Source organism: Nyctereutes procyonoides, unplaced genomic scaffold, assembly GCF_905146905.1.
Source record: "Nyctereutes procyonoides isolate TBG_1078 unplaced genomic scaffold, NYPRO_anot_genome, whole genome shotgun sequence".
Lineage (NCBI taxonomy): Eukaryota > Metazoa > Chordata > Mammalia > Carnivora > Canidae > Nyctereutes > Nyctereutes procyonoides.
In genome coordinates, this window is record NW_026575128.1 from 19,385,129 (window position 1) to 19,406,708 (window position 21,580).

A 21,580-nucleotide genomic window follows, 5' to 3' on the forward strand; every position below is an offset into this window, starting at 1 on the left:
CCTCCATCTGGGTCTGCACGGCTCCTCCATTTGGCTTCGCCTTTGCAGTTACTGACGCTCAGCGTCTGTCCCCACCTCTGTCACAGTCATGAGGTGGGAAGCTAAGAGGCTGATCTCGTGCCTGCTTGTGAAATGTTCAATTTGCCTTATTTGGCCAATTTTTCTCTCCATTGGGAGTAAGTAAATCCACCATGAGTTCTCAGGAGAAATCCCATCAGATCATGCATATTTTCATTTCTTGATCTTTTCTGGACCAAAAATGATGCAGCATGCTTCCTAACACGGAAAGTCAGGATGAAATATCCAAATGGAAGCACAATGTGTCTAAGAGGCAGGTGGGAGACAGACCACAGGGGTGCTGGTTTTTAAGGGTGTTTTTTTCCATGATTTTCAGGCTTTCCTTCTTGAGGCTAGAAGTCTGTCTGAGTTTGAAATCTGAAACCTCATCCCTCCTCTCACAGAACCCTAGTTCCTGAGCTAGCCCTCCACCTGCACATGCATCTCAAGGTGGGGAGCCAAGGGCTGTGACAGGGGTTCCCAGTGCGCCTGGCTAACCTGCCGCAATGAAAATCAATGGAGAAACCCAGAAATTCGGGTGGTTATTGTGTTGTCACGATGCCCATGAATTGAGCTTGGGGACTGTATGAAAATGGAGGAATATTTTTAGTTTGGCAGCAATTGATAGTGTCGTTTGGCAGGAACTGTCTCAGGTTCAGTTATTCAGAGTCACTTCTACGTAAGCCAGTCTGTAGAGCCTGTGTAGAGGATTAGACTGCACAGACGGAATTCTAGGCAAAATCTCTGGAAACTTCCTGGGTTACCTGGATTCCACAAGGCTCTGTGTCTTTCACTGTCCTGGACTATTCCGCAAGTCTATAGAAACTAAAGGTAACTTGCAAAAGGCTGATGATGATGCGAATAATCCCATTCTTAGAAACACAGGTGCATGAAAGAAAGAAAGAAAGAAAGAAAGAAAGAAAGAAAGAAAGAAAGAAAGAAAGAAAGAAACGCAGGTGCATTTTGTCCAGAGAGGAGGCCTCGGTTTCTACTTAGCGGAAGAGGCCTGTTTTGTCTCTCTCGGCACATTGAATTCAGATTCCGGGTCGCCTATAGATGTGTTTTTTCCTTGTGATCTCCTTTGAACCAGTTTTTACCTCTTACCAGTGTCTTCATGAAACAATCAATAACATAAAATCTTGGACACGAATTTATCTTATATTCGTATGAGTCACATTTTTAAAAATTACCTTTTAGTACCCTGATTCTCCAGCACCTTCGTTCACCCCCAAGAGTGGGATTGACAAAGAGTGAAGGGGAGAACCCTGAATTTCGGACTGAGCATTTACCCAGGAGTGACTAGTTGAATGAGCTACTTGAAAAAGCAAGATAAGGTTTACCCTTATTCCTGGATATAGAGGTTCTAGATTTGGGTTGATTTCAGTATAGAGTTATAAAAAGCATTTCATGTCTGTACAGACAAATTTCAGGACTGCGGTGATTCTCCTTTTTTTTTTTTTTTAAAATCCCACCATTTTAACTTCTTCACTTATATAACAAAAAAAAAATGGTAATAACAGATGTGCTAGGCTTAAGAAATAGGATGGAAACTTGAACACCATTGGGTCTCACTGTCTCTGCCTCCACCCCCCACCCCTACCTCTCCCGCCTGCACCTGTTCCCATGTTAATTCCCTCTCCCGGGCTGGCTTCTCACCAGTTGTGGTCCGGCTGCTGGCATCTCAGCATCTCTTACTCATCTCCTCTGTGGAAAAAAACAAGAGCACCATTAGCATAAGTCTTTTTTCAAAACTGTCGGCATGAGAAGGAACGTTCTAACTTGGGAAGATGGGTGGAATTTTTTATAGGGTTTCAGCAGGCAGGGTCAGCTGAAGTTCAGCTAGTTTCAAGAATATCTGTTCAAAGATGGTACTCAGGGAAGGGAGTAACTACTCTGATTAATTAGAAGCCATTGTTTGGACAATTTGGATTTTACTGAGAGAAACGGAAGGAACAATGAGGGGCTGAGGTCATGGGTAAGAGGGTGTGCAAGCTACAGTGACAAGGACATGGAGGGCCACAGTAGAAACTTTATAGTTCCTCAGTATCTCTTAGACTGTATGGTCCTTAGATCATAGAGACCCTTTTTCCCACATGCAGTTGGCTAAATCCTAGGGAAGGATTTTTTTTTTTAAGAATTTATTTATTCAAAGAGACACACAGAGAGAGGCAGAGACACAGGCAGAGGGAGAAGCAGGCTCCATGCAGGGAGCCCGACGTGGGACTCGATCTCTGGTCTCCAGGGTCACTCCCTGAGCCAAAGGCAGACCCTCTGAACTGCTGAGCCACCAGGCGTCCCCGAGGGAAGGATTTGGATTGATCGTGCCTATCTCTGGATCACTCACTGTGCTCAGGGAGTCAGTCAAGACGAAGATGCTGTTCTAGGTAGATCCAAAGGCTAGCGCAGGAGAGGAGCAGCTCTTAAAAGGAGGGAATAGACCAGACCTGGCCCATGGGGTCATTACAGTGAGCAGGACAGCGTCCACCCCTCATCTTTATTTATGTTCACAAAAGCTCCTTTTTCTCCGCCCTAGGTAAATAGTTTAATTTTGCTTGTAGGGGACATTGCTTAGGGAGAACCACTCAGAGAACTTTTTGCCTGGTGAGTGTGGGGAGTAAACCCAGTGGAAATGAAAGGCCCTTCGGAGAGCAGCCTCTAGCGCAAAGGCTTGACACAGCCCTGATGCTCAGATTTTTTCTGAAATCCACAAAACTTTCTAAATGATCACCATGGTCCCTTAGGGAAAATAAGCAAATTTGGTTTGAATAAGCATCCCAATGTTGGTAGCGCTCCCTGCCTCCTGATTCTTTTCTCTTTTCCCTGTATCCAACACCCATAACTCCTTCTTTCCTATTGTAGGGCCCAGGGCACACTGCTCCAAAATGGGCCACTGTGGTGTAAAGATTGTTTTTTTAAAAAAATTTATTTATTCATTCATGAGAGAGAGAGAGAGAGAGAGAGAGAGTGAGAGAGAGAGAGAGGCAGAGGGAGAGGCAGGCTCCCTGCGGGGAGCCTGAGGTGGGACTCAATCCTGGGACCCCAGGATCATGCAAGCCCTGGGCTGAAGGCAGATGCTCAACTGCTGAGCCACCCAGGCGTCCCTAAAGATTCTTTTGAGTTAAAAGTAATCAAAACCCAACAGATGTAGGAAAAATTCTCTGCCTCCCCCTCAACTGCCTAAATTTATATTGGAAAGGAGAGCCTGTACCAGGAAGAGAGAGCTATTAACAGATATTTCCCTTTACCTAAAAAATCTTATCTGCATAATAAAGCAACCTTGCTTTTCCAAACACTCCTTTCACCTTCCTGCTAATGACCTTTCTTCCCTTTTTATCCTTAGGCCCTATGGCTTCTTAGCTCATATAGGCTCCATGTTGCCTCATTGTCTTTGAGCTTTCATGTTTGTGTGGATTCCCCATACATATGCCTATTAAACTTGATTTTCTCCTGTTAATCTGTCTCATGTCAATTTGATTCTAGGTCCAGCTAGGGCAGAGGAAGGTTTTCTTTCCTGACACTAAAAATAAGACAGATCTGCCCTATGAACATGGTTAAAATAGTTAAAATTCAGGGGAAGGAAATATCTGTCCTTATCATTGTTATTTTATTAGAAGAACAAGTTGAGCCTGGGTGGCTCAGCGGTTGAGTGCCTGCCTTGGGCTCAGGGCACGATCCCGGGGTCCTGGGATGGAGTCCCACATCGGGCCCCCCACAGGGAGCCTGCTTCTCCCTCTGCCTGTGTCTCTGCCTCTCTCTCTCTATGTCTCTCATGGATGATAAATAATAAAATAAAATCTTAAAAAAAATAAAATAGAATAGAATTTCAGGACTTAAAGGGAATTCACAGAGAACCTGAGCCATCTGTGGCTGAGATCTCAGTTGCTCCTGGGCCAGGCGGTGTGTGTTGGGATGTGTGTGTGTGTGTGGTTTATATCCATGTATGCCTGTGTGTGCAGATCTGTGTATGTTGATGGGATGGGATGATTAAACGGAATGTGACATCAAGAAATTATCAACGTTGACACTGATTACAGATACTGGCGAATTAGCAGCGTGGAAAGGGGAAATGAAATTTGGCTTAGCTGTGAAAAAGTAATACTAATTATAGTCATTTACACTGCCCCTTCCCATTTATGCTTAATTACCATACAGCACAATCATAATCACGTGTGTCATTAAATATATACTCAGTTAACGTTCATGTAAGTTGTCTTGATTAGAATCAACATCTCTGGTCCACTTAGACATCTGTTTGGAGATACTTTGCTTAAAGTCATGGCTACTTCAGGGGCTAACAAGAGAGACTTGACTCCCTGTAGTTCTAGAACTGCCTCCAGGTTGTATTGACAGTCTCTCAATCATATCCCAATGCAGGAGGAGCCACAAGGGATTGGAGGTTTTTTCCTCTTCCCCATCAGGTCTTCAGAGTGCCAGGGAGTTCATCTCCCACAGCTGAGGTGGCAAGAGAGAAGAATGCAGACAGAGATAGATGGATAGAAAAAGTGGGGGTAGAGGCACAGACAGTGTCAGTTCATATGCCTTCTCAGGGCTGATTTTCTCTGATAGTTTAGGAGACAAAATAGTTCTCAGAAGCAGACCCAGACAATCGTAGGGTCCCTCATTGTCCTGGGTGGTGAGGAGACAGGAAGAGCAAGGTGAAAAGAAATAGGAGGTAGAGGGCGCCTGGGTGGCTCAGCGGTTGAGCATCTGCCTTTGGCTCAGGGCGTGATCCTGGAGTCCCGGGATCGAGTCCCACATCGGGCTCCCTGTGTGGAGCCTGCTTCTCTGCCTGTGTCTCTGCCTCTCTCTCTCTGTGTCTCTCATGAATAAATAAAATCTTAAAAAAAAAAGAAAGAAAAAGGAGGTAGAGAGAAGAGAGATTGACAAAGCAACAGAAAAACAGAGAGATGGGGAAAGACAGAGAGGTATGGGGGGGGGTGGGATCAAGGAAAGGGAAGAAGGCATGAAGAAGTCAGTGAGTCGGCTGGATGCTCGGGCAGTACCAGGCTGTGGAGACAGAGAACATGGCGGGTACATTCATATACTCTTGTTGTGATAAAATTGCCATGTTCCTAATGCATGGTGTGGATGCGATTTGTTTACTGAGCATCGGCTGTGTACTTGGAACAGGCTAAGTGCATGTACCTCTACTGACTCGCTGAATCCTCAGAATGACACTGGCTGGCAGGTACTATCATGATACTCATATTATGGAAAAGGAAGCTGAAGGATGTGACTTGCCCAAAGTCACTCGGGTAGTGAGATTCACATCCTGCCATTTGCCATCGACCCTGTATGTCAGCCATGACAGAGCAATCAGCAAAGCCAGTTATGTAATAAATGGTAGTTAACAGATCCATGACTTAAAAACATTCCTTCTAGGGGCACCTGGGCGGCTCAGGGGTGGAGCGTCTGCCTTAGGCCCAGGGCATGATCCTGGGGGATCTGGGATGAGTCCCATGTCAGGCTCCCCACAGGGAGCCTGCTTCTCCTTCGGCCTGTCTCTCTCTCTCTCTCTTTCTCTATCTCTCTCTCTGTGTCTCATGAATAAATAAAATCTTTTTAAAAAAATTCTTTCTTGGGGCATCTGGCTGGCTCTGTCAGTAGAGCAGGTGGCTCTTGATCTTGGGGTTGAGAGTTCAAGCCCCAGGTTGAGGGCAGAGACTACTTAAAAATAAATAAATAAAATAAAAGCATCCTTCCTTAATTATAATTTATTTTAAATTAACTTAATCTGCAATTCAATCAATGTTTTCAGAATCTACCATTTTCATTTCCATGAAGACATTCTTGTTGACTCAGCAAGAGGAGCAGGGCCAGAACTCTAGTGTTGAGAGCGACAGAGAAATCGAGGCCTCCAGAGGTGTTGTCACTTCACGATTCTCACGCGGCCGGGTGGGCAGGTGCCAGTGTCCTACCGCCGTGGGTCCCACTTCCACGGTGACTTTGGGTTCTGTCGCTTTTCCACTGGGAGTCCTTGAAGGGATTAGAATGTGGCTTCTCAGTGACTCCAGTCCTCCCTGTGGAAACTCATGCCAAACATCCTCATCAGCTTTCTGATCTGTTAATAAATAATGATAATTTGTAGAAGAACTCATTTTGTCAGTATCCTTGGAGATTAATTGGGTAATTAACTTTAGCTAAGTGACTATGAATTATAAAGTGCTTCATGAGTCTTAAGGATTTATGCTCTGCGTTCTTCCTAAACCTGCAGGGTAGAGCTTCTGTCTCTCGGAATGAGAGCTGACTAGGAATGCCCCCCATCAGTGCTGTTTCTCACTCGATGGCACCCCCCCCACCCCCTGCCCGGAACTCACCAGGAAGGCAGATGACGGCCAGGGTCACCTTTACCTGCCAGACTGAGACGCTGACACTGAACTGCGAATTGAAAAGAGGCAGCAAGAATGAATTAGCCTCCTGGCTACTCGCCTGCAGTTGGGGGCTGGGGGAGGGGCGGCGGAGTCTCCTCTGCGAGTGGTGGCGACCAGGGCTTCTTAGTTGTGCAAACCCCGCCAAACCAGGGATCCCTGGATGGCTCAGTGGTTTGGTTCCTGCTTTCGGCCCAGGGCGTGGTCCTGAAGTCTCGGGATCGAGTCCCACGTCGGGCTTCCTGCATGGAGCCTGCTTCTCTCTCTGCCTGTGTCTCTGCCTCTCTCTGTCTCTCATGAGTAAATAAATAAAATCTTTAAAGAAAAAAAAAAAAAAAACGCCAAACCGAGGCCGGGCCTGCTGGCGCCCCCATAGCCCGGGCTTCCTTTCCGTAACTGCTGACTTTGAACATATTGACGATGACAGTTCACACATAAAAGGGCAAGAAGGTGACAATACTGACTAGTGATTTAAAAGCATGAACTCTGGAGTCCTACAGGCTGGGTGTGAACCCTGCGTAACTGTCCCCCAGCTACGTGCTCACAATCTCTGCCGTTATGTGTGTGTACCTGACCCCTCAGTTCAACTTACGCCACCGTAAACACTGCTGTGCCAGAGCCTTTGGGGACCGGGTGGTCGCGGTAAACTGAACCAAAAAGCTCTGTGCACACTCGGGGATGGCTGGGTGGCTCAGTCACTTTAGCACCTGCTTTTGGCTCGGGTCATGATCCCAGGGTCCTGAGATCCAGCCCCATGTTGGGCTCCCTCTTGGGGGGAGCCTGCTTCTCACTGTCCCTTTGGCCCTCCCCTGCTCATGCTCTCTAAATAAATAAAATCTTAAAAAAAAAATTTGTCCGCCTTCTAATCTCCCGAACCTGCTAGTGTTACCCTATATGGGGGGGAGGGGGAGGGAGGATGTGTTACCTGACATGGCAAATGATGTGATTCCTCTAAGGATCTTTCAAGAAGGTGCTCATCCAGGATTATCCACATGGGCTCTAAATAATCCAATGGCAAGTGTCCTTATGCAAATGAGGCAGAGAGAGATTTGACAGGAGAGGTGGCAACAATGTGACCGTGGAGCCCAAGATTGGAGTGCTGTGGCCATGGGCCAGGGGAGCCCTGGAGCCACCTGAAGCTGCAAGGGGCAGGGACAGGGTCTTCCCTGGGGCCACAGAGGTAGTGCTGCCCTACTGAGCCCTGATGTCAGGCCTCAGGCCTCCGGGACCAGGTGAGCACACTTGAGCCTGAGGTCCCAGCCGGTCGGGGCTCGGACTCTGTTGCAGCAGCCAGAGCAACTGGCAGGGGGCTCAGCCCGGGGGACCAGTAACAGGGACACCTGCTTGGCTTCATACCCGCCGTCAGTTTTGCAACAAGGCGTCTCTTAAATTCCAGTATTAAGCCTCAGTGCGGAGCTTCATTGGCTTTCACACAGCAATGTCTTTGCAGGATGAAAACGGAGCGGCCACAAGGCCAGCACGTCCATTAGAGCAACTGGGTTTGTTACCCCTGAGGCTTTCCCTCGCTTCCCCCTGGAGCACGTGCCTTTGAGCAGCGGAGACAACGCGCGTCTGGTTCCCGGGCACCTGCTGCACAGCCTGGGGGTGCCCTTCTGACGCGCTGCCCCCTCCGAGCGCCTGCAGGGAGGCCCACCTCCTGCAGCCCGCGAGCACCGGGTGTGGCACCCCCCAACCAGCCCCTGACCAGGATGCGGGTTGGTGCGGCTTCCTCCTGGGCCTCAGGCGGCGACCGCAGCCCCGGAGCTCGCTGCACGGTGGCAGGTGCACAGAGACGCGGCCCGCAGCGCCCCAGGTGCCCCCGCTGAGGCCGCGGCGAGTCAGCATCGCTGTGGCCGGCCCAGATGGGATGGTCGTCTCCAGCTGTGCAGTCTTGCCCCCCAAGCAAGAGCCAAGCACACAGGGGTCATGGGGTCGGGGGCGGCCCGCAGACACCTGAGAAGCCCCCGGAGGGGCCCAGGCCCGGGCCGGGGCTGCTGCCCAGGTCAGTGAGGGGACCGCATCCTTCAGCCCCAGGCAGCGGCCCCTCACAAAGGCCCCAAGCCAGAACCATCCAGCTAAGGCCTCCCGGGCCCCTGACCCAAGGGAACCTGGGGCGACAGGACACGGCCGCTGTTTCCAGACCCAGCCCGAGGTCACCTGCCACCCCAGCAGCTCGGCCAGAGGGCCCAGAGCACAGCAGGTGCAGGCAGGGCCCAGCACAGGGGGCCCAGCACAGGTCCCCAGGCACACCGCCACCTCCTAAGGACACTTACCTGGTACAAGGTCATCGGCTGCGATGGCACTGTCCTCGCAGGTGGGTTCCTGTGACGGGTTCTCGGGGTTGCTTTCTGGATCCCGGGAGAAGCTGCAGCCTGGAGGAGTTTCTGGGAGAATGGTACATAAAGGGCCATGCTCATGGAGGCTCAGTTGACTGAACTCTAGAGTCTCTGCCAGAACAACTTGTGGGAAGAGCAGATTGAAGCAATTTGTTACAAATTAAAAAAGAGATCACTTGGAAGTAACTTCTTTTTCTTTAGCTCATTATTAGGGTATTATAAGCTAGTCTTCACACAATGTGAATGCATTATACTAGACTGCTCATTTTCTCATATATTCAACATATTTACGTGTTTAACATTTTACATATTATACATCTTTAATATTGTGAATATTTATATTTAGCATGTATATGAAGGAATTACTAAAATTCAGTATTTTTCCTCCGGTTTCCTCATTACCATTCCAAAGGCTCACACCTTGCATGCAGCACTTAAAGATTTCTTAAATAGGACACAAAAGCAAGAATCTCAATGCTTGACCTTAATTAGCCATGGAGAGCTATTTATATGCGAGGTGCCCAGTGGTCTTAGAGTCTACTCTGATTAAACTAAGTATCTTCATCCCATCGCTTTAGAACGACTGACTTATTTCCCTTTCCCCTTCTATTGCTTCCCTTTTCCCAAATTAATAAAACATTCCTTTCACATAATCACTCTGCTCACCTTCACTGTCTGGCTTTATTGAAGCCTTGTCACTAGCTCCCTCCTCAGGAGCATTGGATTCTTTCAGCTAATTGATGTTGCCGTCTCCTGGCAGCTGCAAGCAGGAATGTTGCTGGGCCACGGGAAGCTCTACAGTTGTAAACCAGAGAGCTAGCTCTCCCTCTCTTGTCAGTGATCCCGCCTCCATCCTGTGGAGATTGAAGGACTGCTGTTCAGTGGCAAAGCACATGGAACACTCTGGTTTTCCCAGTTTGCTTTTTAAGAAACTCAACTCACCCTGGAGCTGGAAAAGATTCAATAATGCCAAGTAACAGCTCCTGGGTCTCTTTGGGGAAACTAAGCCCATTCCAGGGGTTGTGTCTAGAATGGATTCCTAAATCTCGGCTGCCTGTAGGGTTCACAGCCAATCTCCCTAGGGGGAGCCCAGCTGTCTGAGACCTGGTGCGTGGCCGCTCTTCTCCATTCCTCTGTTGGGACTGCTTCCCTGCTGGTGGGATGTATGGAGTCTGGGAAGAGGGCCCAGGCACTGTGAGCATGTGAGCACTAGCCCACTCGAGGCAACCATGGGGAGATGCTCAGTAGTTCCAGGTGTTCCTTGCTGCTGCTTTACCTACCACTGGCACTAAAAAGCTGGCAGTGTCTGTGGCAGGGATGGGACTTTGGGGACCCAGTAAGTTACTCCCCTTCCACTGGGAGGCAGACATGGAAGTCAGAGTGAGGGAGCCAGAACCCCACAGTAACTCCTGATAATGCTTATACTGCCTGCAGGGCTTAGGGAGCTAACGAGAGCAAGCACGCTGCCACGCTCAGGGCACAGATCAGCTAGTGTAGCTGAGAGGCTGCAGGAAGAAGGCAAAAGTTAAAAAGTCATAGGCAGGGATCCCTGGGTGGCGCAGTGGTTTGGCGCCTGCCTTTGGCCCAGGGCGCGATCCTGGAGACCCGGGATCGAGTCCCACATCGGGCTTCCGGTACATGGAGCCTGCTTCTCCCTCTGCCTGCGTCTCTGCCTCTCTCTGTGACTATCATAAATAAATAAAAAAAAAAAAAATTAAAAAAAAAGTCATAGGCAACCAAAGGGAGAAATAAAGCTCGCATTCTTAGGACGCTCCTACTTAACAGCGTAGCGGGCACTGGGCGAGGCACTTCTCATAGGTCTTTATTAATTTCAAGATCTTGAGATCTTTTTTAATCTTTACCACAGCTGGGTGAGGCAGGTCCTGTGATTACCGCTTCACAGATAAGGGAATTAAGAGAAGAGGTGATCAGCGACTTGTCCAGCCACACAGCCAGTACCGGATGGAGCCGGGACGGCAATGCTGGTCTGCCTGACTTCAAAGCTTCTGTTCCTTCTACCGTACTGTGCCTCAGAGTGTAGTTCACAAACACAACCTGTAAAATGTCCCTGTGGTGTTATTGCTGTGTAGTTCATTTGTTTCTTCCTATACATATATAAAAGATCTCCCTTTTTTTACTTCTCAAAAGGGTTAAAGTGTGGCAAATAATAGAACTGTATACATGGACTTCTTTTTCCTCAACGACCAACAAAATCTCCTCAAGGAGCATATTAGATATTTCCTTCTCAATTTAATGCCCAAGGTATCATTTGTCCACGTAGGAATGTTGAAATTACTAGCTGGGGGATTATATAAGAAACACTTAACTAATTATGAAGCTTATTATATTATAAGGTAATGTAAATTTTAAGACATATAGAGGAATTCAGTATGGGAGTTTATAAAGTACAAAATGATGGGTAAATTGTGATGCAAGTGAAGTCTCTAGAAGTTTTGCATAAATGTACTTTTAAAACATGTATTAATATATTTTTTGAAAGATTTATTTATTTAGTTTTAGAGAGAGCATGCACGCCTGGGGTTGGGGAGCAGGGCAGAGGGAGGAGAGAAGCAGACTCCCCGCTGAGCATGGAGTGTGGGGCTCAATCTCATGACCCTGAGATCATGACCTGAGCCGAAATCAAGAGTCAGATGCTTAACCGACTGAGCCACACAGGTGCCCCTGGAATACATATTAATATAAGATATACCATGGGACTCACTGTTTAAAGAGAATGGACATTTCTGTTATTGCAGCAGGGATTTCTCTATAGTGGGACACAGACAGTGGAGGTCATCATGCTTAGAACTCCCCAGTCATAACTAGGTGTACTGAATCTGGGCATAGCGACCTCTGCTGCAATGATCTGGGAGGTTTTTACCGAGATACCTATTTGTAATAAGCTCCGGCACTGGTGATGGAGAGACAAGAATGTCCCTCTTTTACGTGATGCTAAATGCAAATACCCAAAGGAGTAGTGAAGGCAGAGACTGGGAGGATTATACATATTCCACCGTACTGTTAACCTAGCGTACTGTTCACATAAATGCAATTCAACCATAACACACTAGGTCACCAAGGCAAGGGGCTACTCTACTGGGGCTTTTGAGAGGCTTTGACACTGACTTGGAAATGCAATTTCCTACTGAGGACCAGTCTTTAAAACGAACAAATGATTGTTCAGAATAGAAACATGCTAAGTTCCCTGGAGGAAACAGGATGGTTTCCAGGTCAGTAGGGCTCTGCAGTGATTTCATATTTTAAGAAAACACTGTGTCCGTCAGAATGAGGTAGCAATGAAAGCAAACAAAGACGGAGTCATGGGCAAGTGTTAGTTGAATCTGTCCGGTCATGGCTCAGGAGAAGGAAGCCTTAGGCAGTCTTTTAGACAGTATGGACCATTTTAAACAGTATGGTCCTTTACATTAATTCACTGAACTTTGTCCGGTGCCTACCTGGCCAGGCATTATCCTACCTGTTGGAAATATGTAAGTGATTAAGTCAAAGTCCTTGTGGAATTTACAGTCTAGTGGGGAAGGCAGTCAATACAAAAATAAATAAATAAATGCACATATTAAATATGAGGTCTGTGCTTCAAAAAAGCCTTAACAAGGTAGAAAGACAGTGAATGAGGGAGGTGATGGGAACGGAATACAGTAGTACTTTAGATTGAAAGGTCAAGAAAGGCATATCTGAGGAGGGGACATTAAGGCAGAGATATTTGAATTAAGCAAGAAAGCGAGCCATATGGAGATTAGTGGAGAAGAGAGTTCTAAGTAAACAGAACAACAGCAGAGAGCTCAGAGGCCGGAATGAACCTGGACGTTCAAGGAACAGAAAGGCCAGTTTGGGGACTCCAGAGCTGTTCGCCAAATGTCCTGGTTCTCCCTCCTTTCAGGCACAAGGTAAGATTGCACTAACTGGTTCTTCAGTGGATGGGGAGGACTTTGTGACTTCGGATAGCGAGTCATGAGCAGAAAGGACATGTGCCGTTTATGGACAGAGCCAATGGACTGTCTAGAGTTTTCTTCGCCCTCTCTCTGCACGATGACTGGTAATGCTTCAGAGAGTGACTGCTCGGTCAACCACAATCTAAGATGAGGAAGAAAACAATGTGGGCGAGGTCCCCGGCTGACCCTTAATAGACATAAACGAGAACAAGAAATAAATCTGTGTGGTGTCAAGCCTCTGAGATTTGGAGCTGTTACTCAGTGCATAACGTGTCCTGACTGCTACAGCCGGTGTGACTGGGGTGGAGAAAGCTAGAGGGAGAGAGGTGGGAGATGTCATCTAAAGGACAAGCAGTGGACAGATCACGAGGGGCCTCTTAGATGATGATACATTTGGGTTCCGTCGGGGTGAAAGAAAACTTTGGAGTTTTGAGCAGGGGAATGACATGATGGTTTGCATTTAAAAAGAATCATTTGGTCACGGAGGGGAAGTCCTTATTCATGGGAAATACACAGCGAGGTATTTAGGCATAACGTAGAATGTCCTCAACTTACTTTCAGTAAATGGTTCAGTAAAAATGTGTTTGTGTGCCTGTGTGCACATGAACAAGGGGTAAAATGGTAATAGGTAAATGTAGATGAAGGGTATGTAGTGTTCATTGTATGCTTTTTCCAAATATTTTAAATAGAGGTGCCTGGGTGGCTTAGTTGGTTGAGTGGCCAACTCTTGGTTTCTGCTCAGGTCATGATCCCAAGGTTCTAAGTTGGAGCCCCAAGTCGGGCTCTAGGCTGAGAGAGGAGTCTGCTTGGGATTCTCTCCCTCTTGTCTGCTCCTCCACCCCCCACCCCCTTTTTCTTTCTAAAATAAATAAATCTTAAAAAATTTTTAATAAAAAGTTGGGGGGAAATCACTCTGGAGAAGTACAAGAGAGAAGCACAGGTCAGAGGAGGGCTGCTGTGGGTAAGAGATGAGGTATTTTGAGCTGGAATTGCAATTGTAAGAAATGGGTGGATTTGAAATCTATTTTATATGTGGAGCCAGGAGGATTTGCTGACAGATTGACTGTGGGAGGTGAAGTTTAGAGCCAAGGTGTCTCTTAGGTTTTGTCCTGTGCATGTCGAGAGTGGTGGAGGCCATTACCTGAGGCAGTACAGCAGAGGAGAGCTGGGTTTGGGGGATGGGAAACAGCAATTCTGTTCTAGACAAGTTAAGGGTGAGTCTCCAAGTAGAGACTGGGTTGGCAGTTCAGCGAGGGAGCTGGGACTTCAGAGAAGAGGTTGGCTGGGAGATCATCTGGAATCATCAGCATGTAGTCGTCCACCGAGAAACCACCTTGCTACCTCTTCCCTTGCAGGTCTGCCCCCTGGATTACTGCCTCTGCCTGTCTTAGTATTTGTGTATCCACTTACACCAAAGTCTTTATTACAAAGCTGCATTGAGTCACCATAACGTGATAGAGAGATGGTCCCAAGCTGTAGGTTTTGTTTTCTCTGCTGGACGTGATGACAGGAAAGACACATTCTATTGCTTTTGAGAGGGAAGAAGTAATGTCTGGTAAAAGTTCAGGTGCAAATCACACTTCTCTTCCCTCTCCCTTAGTCTAAAGCATGGACACCATGCCACTCCTCTTCCGCTGTAATATGATCAAGTAGCTCCCCTGGCTGGAGTAGTTAGAGCTATTCAACAATCTAATGCCTAGTGTTTAGAGGATAAAACTAGCTTATGCTGGCCCAATGGAAAAAATCAGAAGGTTCATTAAAGTTATTGGGAAGATGTATTTGTGGAGGTAGTCAGGTACCTTCAGAACACAATAATAAAAAACTTGGTTGAGAAGTTGATGCATATGTGCCCTTTTTTCCCTTCCATGTGTGGTAGATTGTATTTTCCAAAACAGCTGCCTCAATAGATCTCACCCCACATGCTCCTCTAATACTGTGACACTGACACTCTTCCCACTGAGTGGTGGGGCCCATGTTTCCTTTCTTTGAACTTCAGCTGACCTTTTTGACAGCCTGAACCCACAGAATACAATGGAAGCTGTCCCGCTAAGACCCGGCAATTCCCACAACCATGAGAGGGAATCACATAATAGTTCAGATCAGGTAAGTTTTGAGGTTATTCATTATGCAACAACAGAAAACAAGAACATAATCTTGGCTTTTAATCTTCTTTACATTTTCTTTGGTCTTTTTTTTTTTTTTTAAAGATTTTATTTACTTATTCATGAGAGACACACAGAGACAGGCAGAGACACAGGCAGAGGGAGAAGCAGGCCCCATGCAGGGAGCCCAACGTGGGACTCGATCCTGGGACCCCAGGGTCACGCCCTGAGCCAAAGGCAGATGCTCAACCACTGAGCCCCCCAGGTGCCCTCTTTGGTCTTGATTCTTTAATTTATATTCGGATTGTACAGTAATTTTGTCTGTTCTTGTTGCAGGTCACTTCCAATCCTTTGTTAAAGAGGGTTTAAATACAATGTAATTACATTTCCTAAAGTGCTCTTGTTTCTAACTTGGTGATGTAAACTCCCTAGAGGGAGAGGGAAAGGGAGACTCTAAAGCAGGCTCCATGCCCAGCTCAGAGCCCAGTGTGGGGTTTAATCTCATGACCCTGAGATCATGACCTGAGACAAAATCAAAAGTCAGATGCTTAACTGACTGAGCCACCCAGTTACCCCTGGAGTCCTTTTAAAAATCAAATTGTTATAAGGTTATTCCACAAATGATAAAGATAACCCATGAACACTCTATCACCACTTTTGAGGGACTTTTTTTTTTTTTTTAAGAGATTAGAAGAGGGCAGCCCGGGTGGCTCAGCAGTTTAGCGCCACCTTCAGCCCAAGGCCTGATCCTGGAGACCCGGGATCAAGTCCCACATCGGGCTCCCTATAGGGAGCCTGCTTCTCCCTCTGCCTGGGTCTCTGCCTCTCTCTGTGTCTCTCATGAATAAACAAATAAAATCTCTCTCCCTTTTCTTTAAAAAAATATATTAGAAGAGATTTAAAAGAGAAAAAGATTGCTTTGTGTGGACTTGTTCTACATTTTCTGCTTTGTCCCCTCAAACAGATCCTTTCCCACGAAACTTTGATAGAAATAATTATGATCAAATGACTACTGCAGTCAACAAACAGTTCTTCAACAGACGCTTATTGGCTACTAGATATTATTATTGTGCTAGATATTAGAGCAGGTGCCAAACATACAAAACCCAGGCCCAGCTTACAAAGGGGCTTCCGGACTCCTGATTATTTATAGCTATAGAATGCCTACCATATGCAAGGGCGTATATCTGGCATGTCTAGAAAAGTCTTTGAATGCCTTCAATGATGGAGAAGTATTTAAAATAACAAAATAAAGCAAAACTATCAAATGATCTGACAGGCAATTTAAAAAGTGAATGAAAAAAATTGTACAGCAATTTTACAGTAGGTTCATACATCAATGAATTCAGTATAAGAAACAGCTAACAACAACAACAAAAAGAAACAGCTAATTGGGGCACCTGGGTGGCTCACTCGGTTAAGTGTCTGACTCTGGATGTCAGTTCAGGTCTTGATCTCAGTCAGGGCTGTGACGTCAAGCCTCACACTGGCTTCCATGCTGGGTGTAGAGCCTCCTTAAAACAAACAACAGAGCTAATTTATTCTCCCCATAATCACAGAAATGGCATAATTTTATATGCCATAAACCTCACAAAAAATGAAATTGCAGTTAATGTAAAAGATCATACCACAAGATGTTAGTCTTTCTTTTTTTTAAAGATTTTATTTATTCATGAGAGACACAGAGAGAGAGGCAGAGACACAGGCTGAGGGAGAAGCAGGCTCCGCGCAGGGAGCCCGACATGGGACTCAATCCCAGGTCTCCAGGATCACGCCCCGGGCTGAAGGCAGGCTAAACGGCTGAGCCACCCAGGTGTCCCAGTTTCTTTCCAATTTTTTTTAAGATGTTACAGTTTTTTTTTTAAATTTTTTTTATTTATTTATGATAGAGAGAGAGAGAGAGAGAGGAGAGAGAGAGAGAGAGAGAGGCAGAGACACAGGCAGAGGGAGAAGCAGGCTCCATGCACCGGGAGCCCAACGTGGGATTCGATCCCGGGTCTCCAGGATCGCGCCCTGGGCCAAAGGCAGGCGCTAAACCGCTGCGCCACCCAGTGATCCCTACAGTTTCTCAATACATACTTAGTCACCACTTTTTCAAGTTTTACTATAACTAGAATTCTAAAATCTAGTTTCCTAAATGTAATCTCAATCCAAGTAGTGTCACATCCGTTAACTTTTCAGAAAAGGAGCAAGAAGGCAAGAACCATAGCTGTTTGTTGACCACATGTAGTCAGCACTGGCACATAGTAAGCATTCACTGAGAACTTGTTGAATTTGTGGGGTTCCTGAGTGGTGCAAGTTAAGCCTCAACTCTTGGCTTCAGCTCAGGTTGGGATCTCAGGCTCGTGGGATCCAGCTCTGCATCGAGCCAGCTTCAGACGTTCTCTCCCTCACCCTCTGCCCTTTTCCCCTGCTCTCTCAAATAAATAAATAAATAAATAAATAAATAAATAAATAAATAAATCTAAAAAAATCATTGAATTTGTAAATGGAAACATGTATTTAAGAGAACGGATTAAAAGTAGCAGTTTCATACACTTCTGAATACTTGGTATAAATGTAGCAGTGTTTGGGGTGTTACAGAGAACTGCTAAAAGTAGAGGACACTGTCCTTCTCTACAGCTAGATGCACAATATTACTTGCACTTATAAACCTTTAAAATAAAATGTGAATATGTGAAAATTCACATTAGAAATAAATAATTTTCAAACTTTTTATTACTACTGTGTGGCTATGCACCAAATACAAGAACAGTCACCAACCACATGAATTATTTTTACAAGCAATTAAGGGACAGGAGAAAATGATAGTATGCACTTCATAACCTTTCTGAAACTTTTTTTTTTTAAGATTTTATTTATTTATTCACGAGAGACACAGAGACAGAGAGAGAGAGGCAGAGACACAGGCAGAGGGAGAAGCAGGCTCCATGCAGGGAGCCTGATGTGGGACTTGATCCCGGGTCTCCAGGATCACACACTTGGCTGAAGGTGGCACCAAACGCTGAGCCACCCGGGCTGCCCTGAAACTAACTTTTAACCACAGAAATGAAAATAAGTTTACAGTGCACAAGTCGTATTTCTCGTTACATGTTCAGTGGTGCATAGATTGTGAAAAAAAAAATATATATATCCAGGCTTTTCTACATAAAACAGGAACAAATAGGGGACATATAAAAGTAAAAGTTAATTTGATTTATATGCTTGAGAAAAAATTTAAGACTTATTCATTGCTTTAGAAATTATTTTAAATGAAGCGAAAACTATATATCATAAGTTATTAAAATAGGATGACATCTGAAGGCCCCATCCAAATCTCAGATTAAAGGATTCTATGAACTAAATACAAAAAGGCGCAGACAAATGAAGAGAAGTGACAAAAGATACAGAAAAGTAAAACGGAGCTGTAACGGAACACCCTCCCATGTATACATGAGCTGACACCGAGCTGAGACTGGGACCTGTAAGGGCAAGGCTCACCCTTGCTCAGATCCTGGCTTCCCCCGTGTGGAAGGGCTTCTTCCTCAGACCCAGTCCGTAACGTTGTCCAGTATTTGTGTCTGAATGCCTGCTAGCCTCTCAGTGTACTTCTTCCCAAGACTTTTCAAGTTTTGATGTTTTCCTAACTAGACCGAATAGATTTGTGAATCAGTGGTCACATCCTTCTTCACTTTATGGCTTGAGTTGAATTAAAAGTTTGGTTAATAAAAAACCTCCAATTTTATCCTTCCTCTTCTGAATCTTGATCATAAATTTCCTGAGGCTGTCTCTTAATATTGATGACCAAATCAATGGTTAAAATTTTTGTTAAACATTGAATAACTGAAGTTAGTAACTGGTATTTACCAGCTACTGATTCCAAACCTGTCTGGCTGCTTACCATGGGTTGATGGGTTTGCAGTGCATGGAGAGTTCTTACATATATTTGTGGAAAGCTGCAATTTCCCTTCTTAGACTTATACAGGATTTTAGGAACGCCTAAAAGAGCATTAGCTATTATCATGCTAACCGTGGTTTCTTCTGACTGCTGACATTTTTTGGCGTAGTGGAGAAGATAGTAGTGTAACAAGATCTCAAAATTGCCACCCACTGGCAAAACACAACCTGCTGGTATAGTGGAGAAGCAGTGACCCTGGGGAGCACAGATCTCCAGGGACTTCTCTCTCACTGGCAACAGGTTTCCCTTCCCAGGAATTTTTGTGATTTGTAAATTTTCATAAGGAATTTCTCTTCTAGTGTTTTCTGCTGTTGAATTAGCAGAATTGCTCTCAATAAATGGCTCATTGTCACCATTTATCCTGGTTTTGGTTGGAGAGAAACATCTCAGTGTTTCATCCGTTTGGTAGGTACCTGTTGGTGTCACTTTTGGTGAACATGGAATACACGTTTCTAATTCTACACTTGGAACTACCAAATCTAAATATGTTTGAGTTTTTGTCAGTTTACTTTTGTTCTTTAACACTGTGTCCTGACGTGGCCTCTGTATTGAGCCATTAACAACTTCTGGCAATGGATCACTTTCGTTATAAACAAGAGGACTTGATGTATGATTTTGATCACTGGTCTGTATCAGGTAATTTAGATCAAGGTCTTTAAGTAACTGTCGAAGCATCTTAAATGCTCCATGTAAGGCATCTCTGTGCTGTTCAACGAGACCCTGCACTGGTCCACAAAGTACTACATAGTGTGGTATAAATGAAGAGGTGCTAATCACACCAAGGTGGACATACCTTTTGGATCTAAAGGTAAGAGGCTTACAGAATTTCACCAAAACAGTGTTACAGATTTCATCCTGTGAAGTGGCATGTGGCAGTGCCAAGGGAGAGAGACCAGTGATCCTCTGGATGAGAGAGACTTCTTCAGGGGATAAACACTCCACCACCGATATGCCGGCCAGTCCTGCGTAATAAATAACTGAGTCCGGTTGCTTCACACTAGACAGGAGCAATTTTATATTCTGACTCTGTAAATGTTTCATTATTGCTTTCGTTCTTTCCATAATCCAAAACCGAGATGTCTGAAACTGTGCTTCCGAACGCAAAATAAACTCTGATCCAGAAGTGGAAAAGAGAGGCTGAACGGTCTCCGTTACTATCACTATTCTTATGTCACCATCTGCTGGACGGTATACGGAAAAGTCTCTAGGAAGCACAAGCCCGGGCGTGATCCTGGAATCGGAGACGGGGAGGCCGGTGACACCAGCACTCAGCTCTAGAAAATAATCATCCACCAGGTCCAACACTTCTTCGGACCCGCGTTCACGGGCCATACATTTGAAAAAGTAGTCACACGTCAACCGTGACATAAAGTCACGATTATTTCTCCCCACTCTCCCACCAAAGTACGCTGCTAAGAGCGACTCTAGAGAGCTCCTACACAGCGTTCTCTCTTTAGTGGAGGAAGAAAAGATGGACCCAAAGTGTCTGCTTAGGTAACGGTCCACAATATAATCTAATCTGTGTGTCTGAAACGTTAGAAGAGACTGCGAAATCAATTTCCACCGACAACAATTTTTCCAACGTCTTCTATGGGTCTGCATGTGTTTGGAGGCCAAAGAATCCTGTTTTCCGTCCGTCATTGCGTGAAGTCCTCGAAGTAAATGACAAAGGAAGACAACGAACGTCTTAGCACCATCTCCTGTTTTTCTTAGATGACTGGAAACATAGGCCACCACCAACCTGGACAGAAAAAGAAATAAAGCAACTCAGATTTTCAGAGGGCGGCTTTCTCACGCGCCAGTTGAGTGGAAACCACGGTTTCACAACTAAAGTCGTAAAGTACTGTCCTTTTGGTTCCTTTAGTTTTCCTGTTTTTCAAGTTACTTTGTTCTATTTCGAGATTCTGGGGTTGGGTGGAGCGAGGAGGGGAAAATGAGCGTTGTTGGGTGTTTGATGAGATCTGATGCCCAAGGGCTCCCCTTGGCCCTGCGGGTTAGCGCCGCCTTCGGCCCAGGGCATGACCCCGGGGTCCTGGGATCCAGTCCTGCGTCGGGCCGGGCTCCCTGCAGGGAGCCTGCTGCTCCCTCTGCCTGTCTCATGAATAAATAAAATTAAAAAAAAAAAAGAAAAGAAGAGTGACCACCTGACCCCCTCTATTAAAAAAAAAAAAAAAAAAGATGTGAGGCCCAGAAGAAAGTCCCATTGGAAGCGCGCTGGAGTCTAGCGCGAGGACGGCCGCTGCTGCGCGCTGCGGGAGGGGGCGGGAGGAGGGTACCTGGCTGCGGGGTGCTCTAGGTGTAGCGCCCCCAGGAGGCGGCCTCCGTCCCGGCTCAGCAGCACCTCGCCGGTGGGCTTCGTACACAGAACCTGCCGCCCCTCGGGCCCCAAGCAGCGGCTCACGATGGTCTCCAGCGCCTCCGCCACCTGCAGCGCCGCCTCCGAAGAGCCCGCCGCGGCCATCGCACGCAGGGCCGGCGGCGGGGGCACCCCCTGGAAGGAGGCGGGGCGGGCGGCGGAAGGGGCGGGGCGGGCGGCGGAAGCTGGGAGGTCAGGGCTTCCGGGGAGCTGTTCCCGGGGCTGAGACGTCCTTCCTCCCGCGGACGGCACGGACCCGGCGGCCGCAGCCCTGGCTTGTGCGGCCCCCCGCGTGACATCCGCGCGGTGACGTCATGTGCACGTACACCAGGGCGGCCGCGCGCGGTGCGGCAGGGCGCGTGGTGACGTCATGTACACGTAGACCAGGGCGGCCGCGCGCGGTGCGGCAGGGCGCATGGGGCGTGGCGCGCGGGGTGCGCTGGGCCCCGCGGCTGACGACCCCCGTCGTGCCCC

At 46.6% G+C, this 21,580-nt stretch overlaps 1 protein-coding gene across 6 annotated transcripts; it reads right to left on the minus strand.

Annotated features, from left to right (window-relative positions):
* Positions 1–1,661: 1,661 nt before the first annotated feature.
* On the minus strand, positions 1,662–21,253 carry BBS10 (Bardet-Biedl syndrome 10). 6 transcript variants are annotated; one of them, XR_008666698.1, is made up of 6 exons: positions 21,027–21,253; positions 19,544–20,491; positions 9,428–9,615; positions 6,375–8,884; positions 5,823–6,033; positions 1,662–1,761 (listed from the first exon to the last, which is right to left on the minus strand). XR_008666698.1 is itself a non-coding variant. In XM_055342134.1 (2 exons), the coding sequence occupies exons 1-2, from the start codon at positions 21,209–21,211 to the stop codon at positions 18,535–18,537; spliced, it is 2,142 nt and encodes a 713-aa protein (XP_055198109.1). In that variant the 5' UTR covers positions 21,212–21,253; the 3' UTR covers positions 17,514–18,534. The 6 variants fall into 6 exon arrangements, 1 of the variants encoding a protein (XP_055198109.1); XR_008666699.1 differs by lacking the exon at positions 1,662–1,761 and having other exon boundaries at positions 5,766–6,033; positions 6,375–7,448; positions 8,699–8,884; XR_008666697.1 differs by lacking the exon at positions 1,662–1,761 and having other exon boundaries at positions 5,766–6,033.
* Positions 21,254–21,580: the final 327 nt, after the last annotated feature.

Coding starts and splice junctions, on each gene's coding strand:
- BBS10 (XM_055342134.1), bottom strand. CDS start 21,211: ATGGCCGCGGCGGGCTCTTCGGAGGCGGCGCTGCAGGTGGCGGAGGCG. Junction 20,492..21,026: donor CTAGAGCACCCCGCAGCCAG/GTACCCTCCTCC, acceptor TTTTCTGTCCAG/GTTGGTGGTGGCCTATGTTT.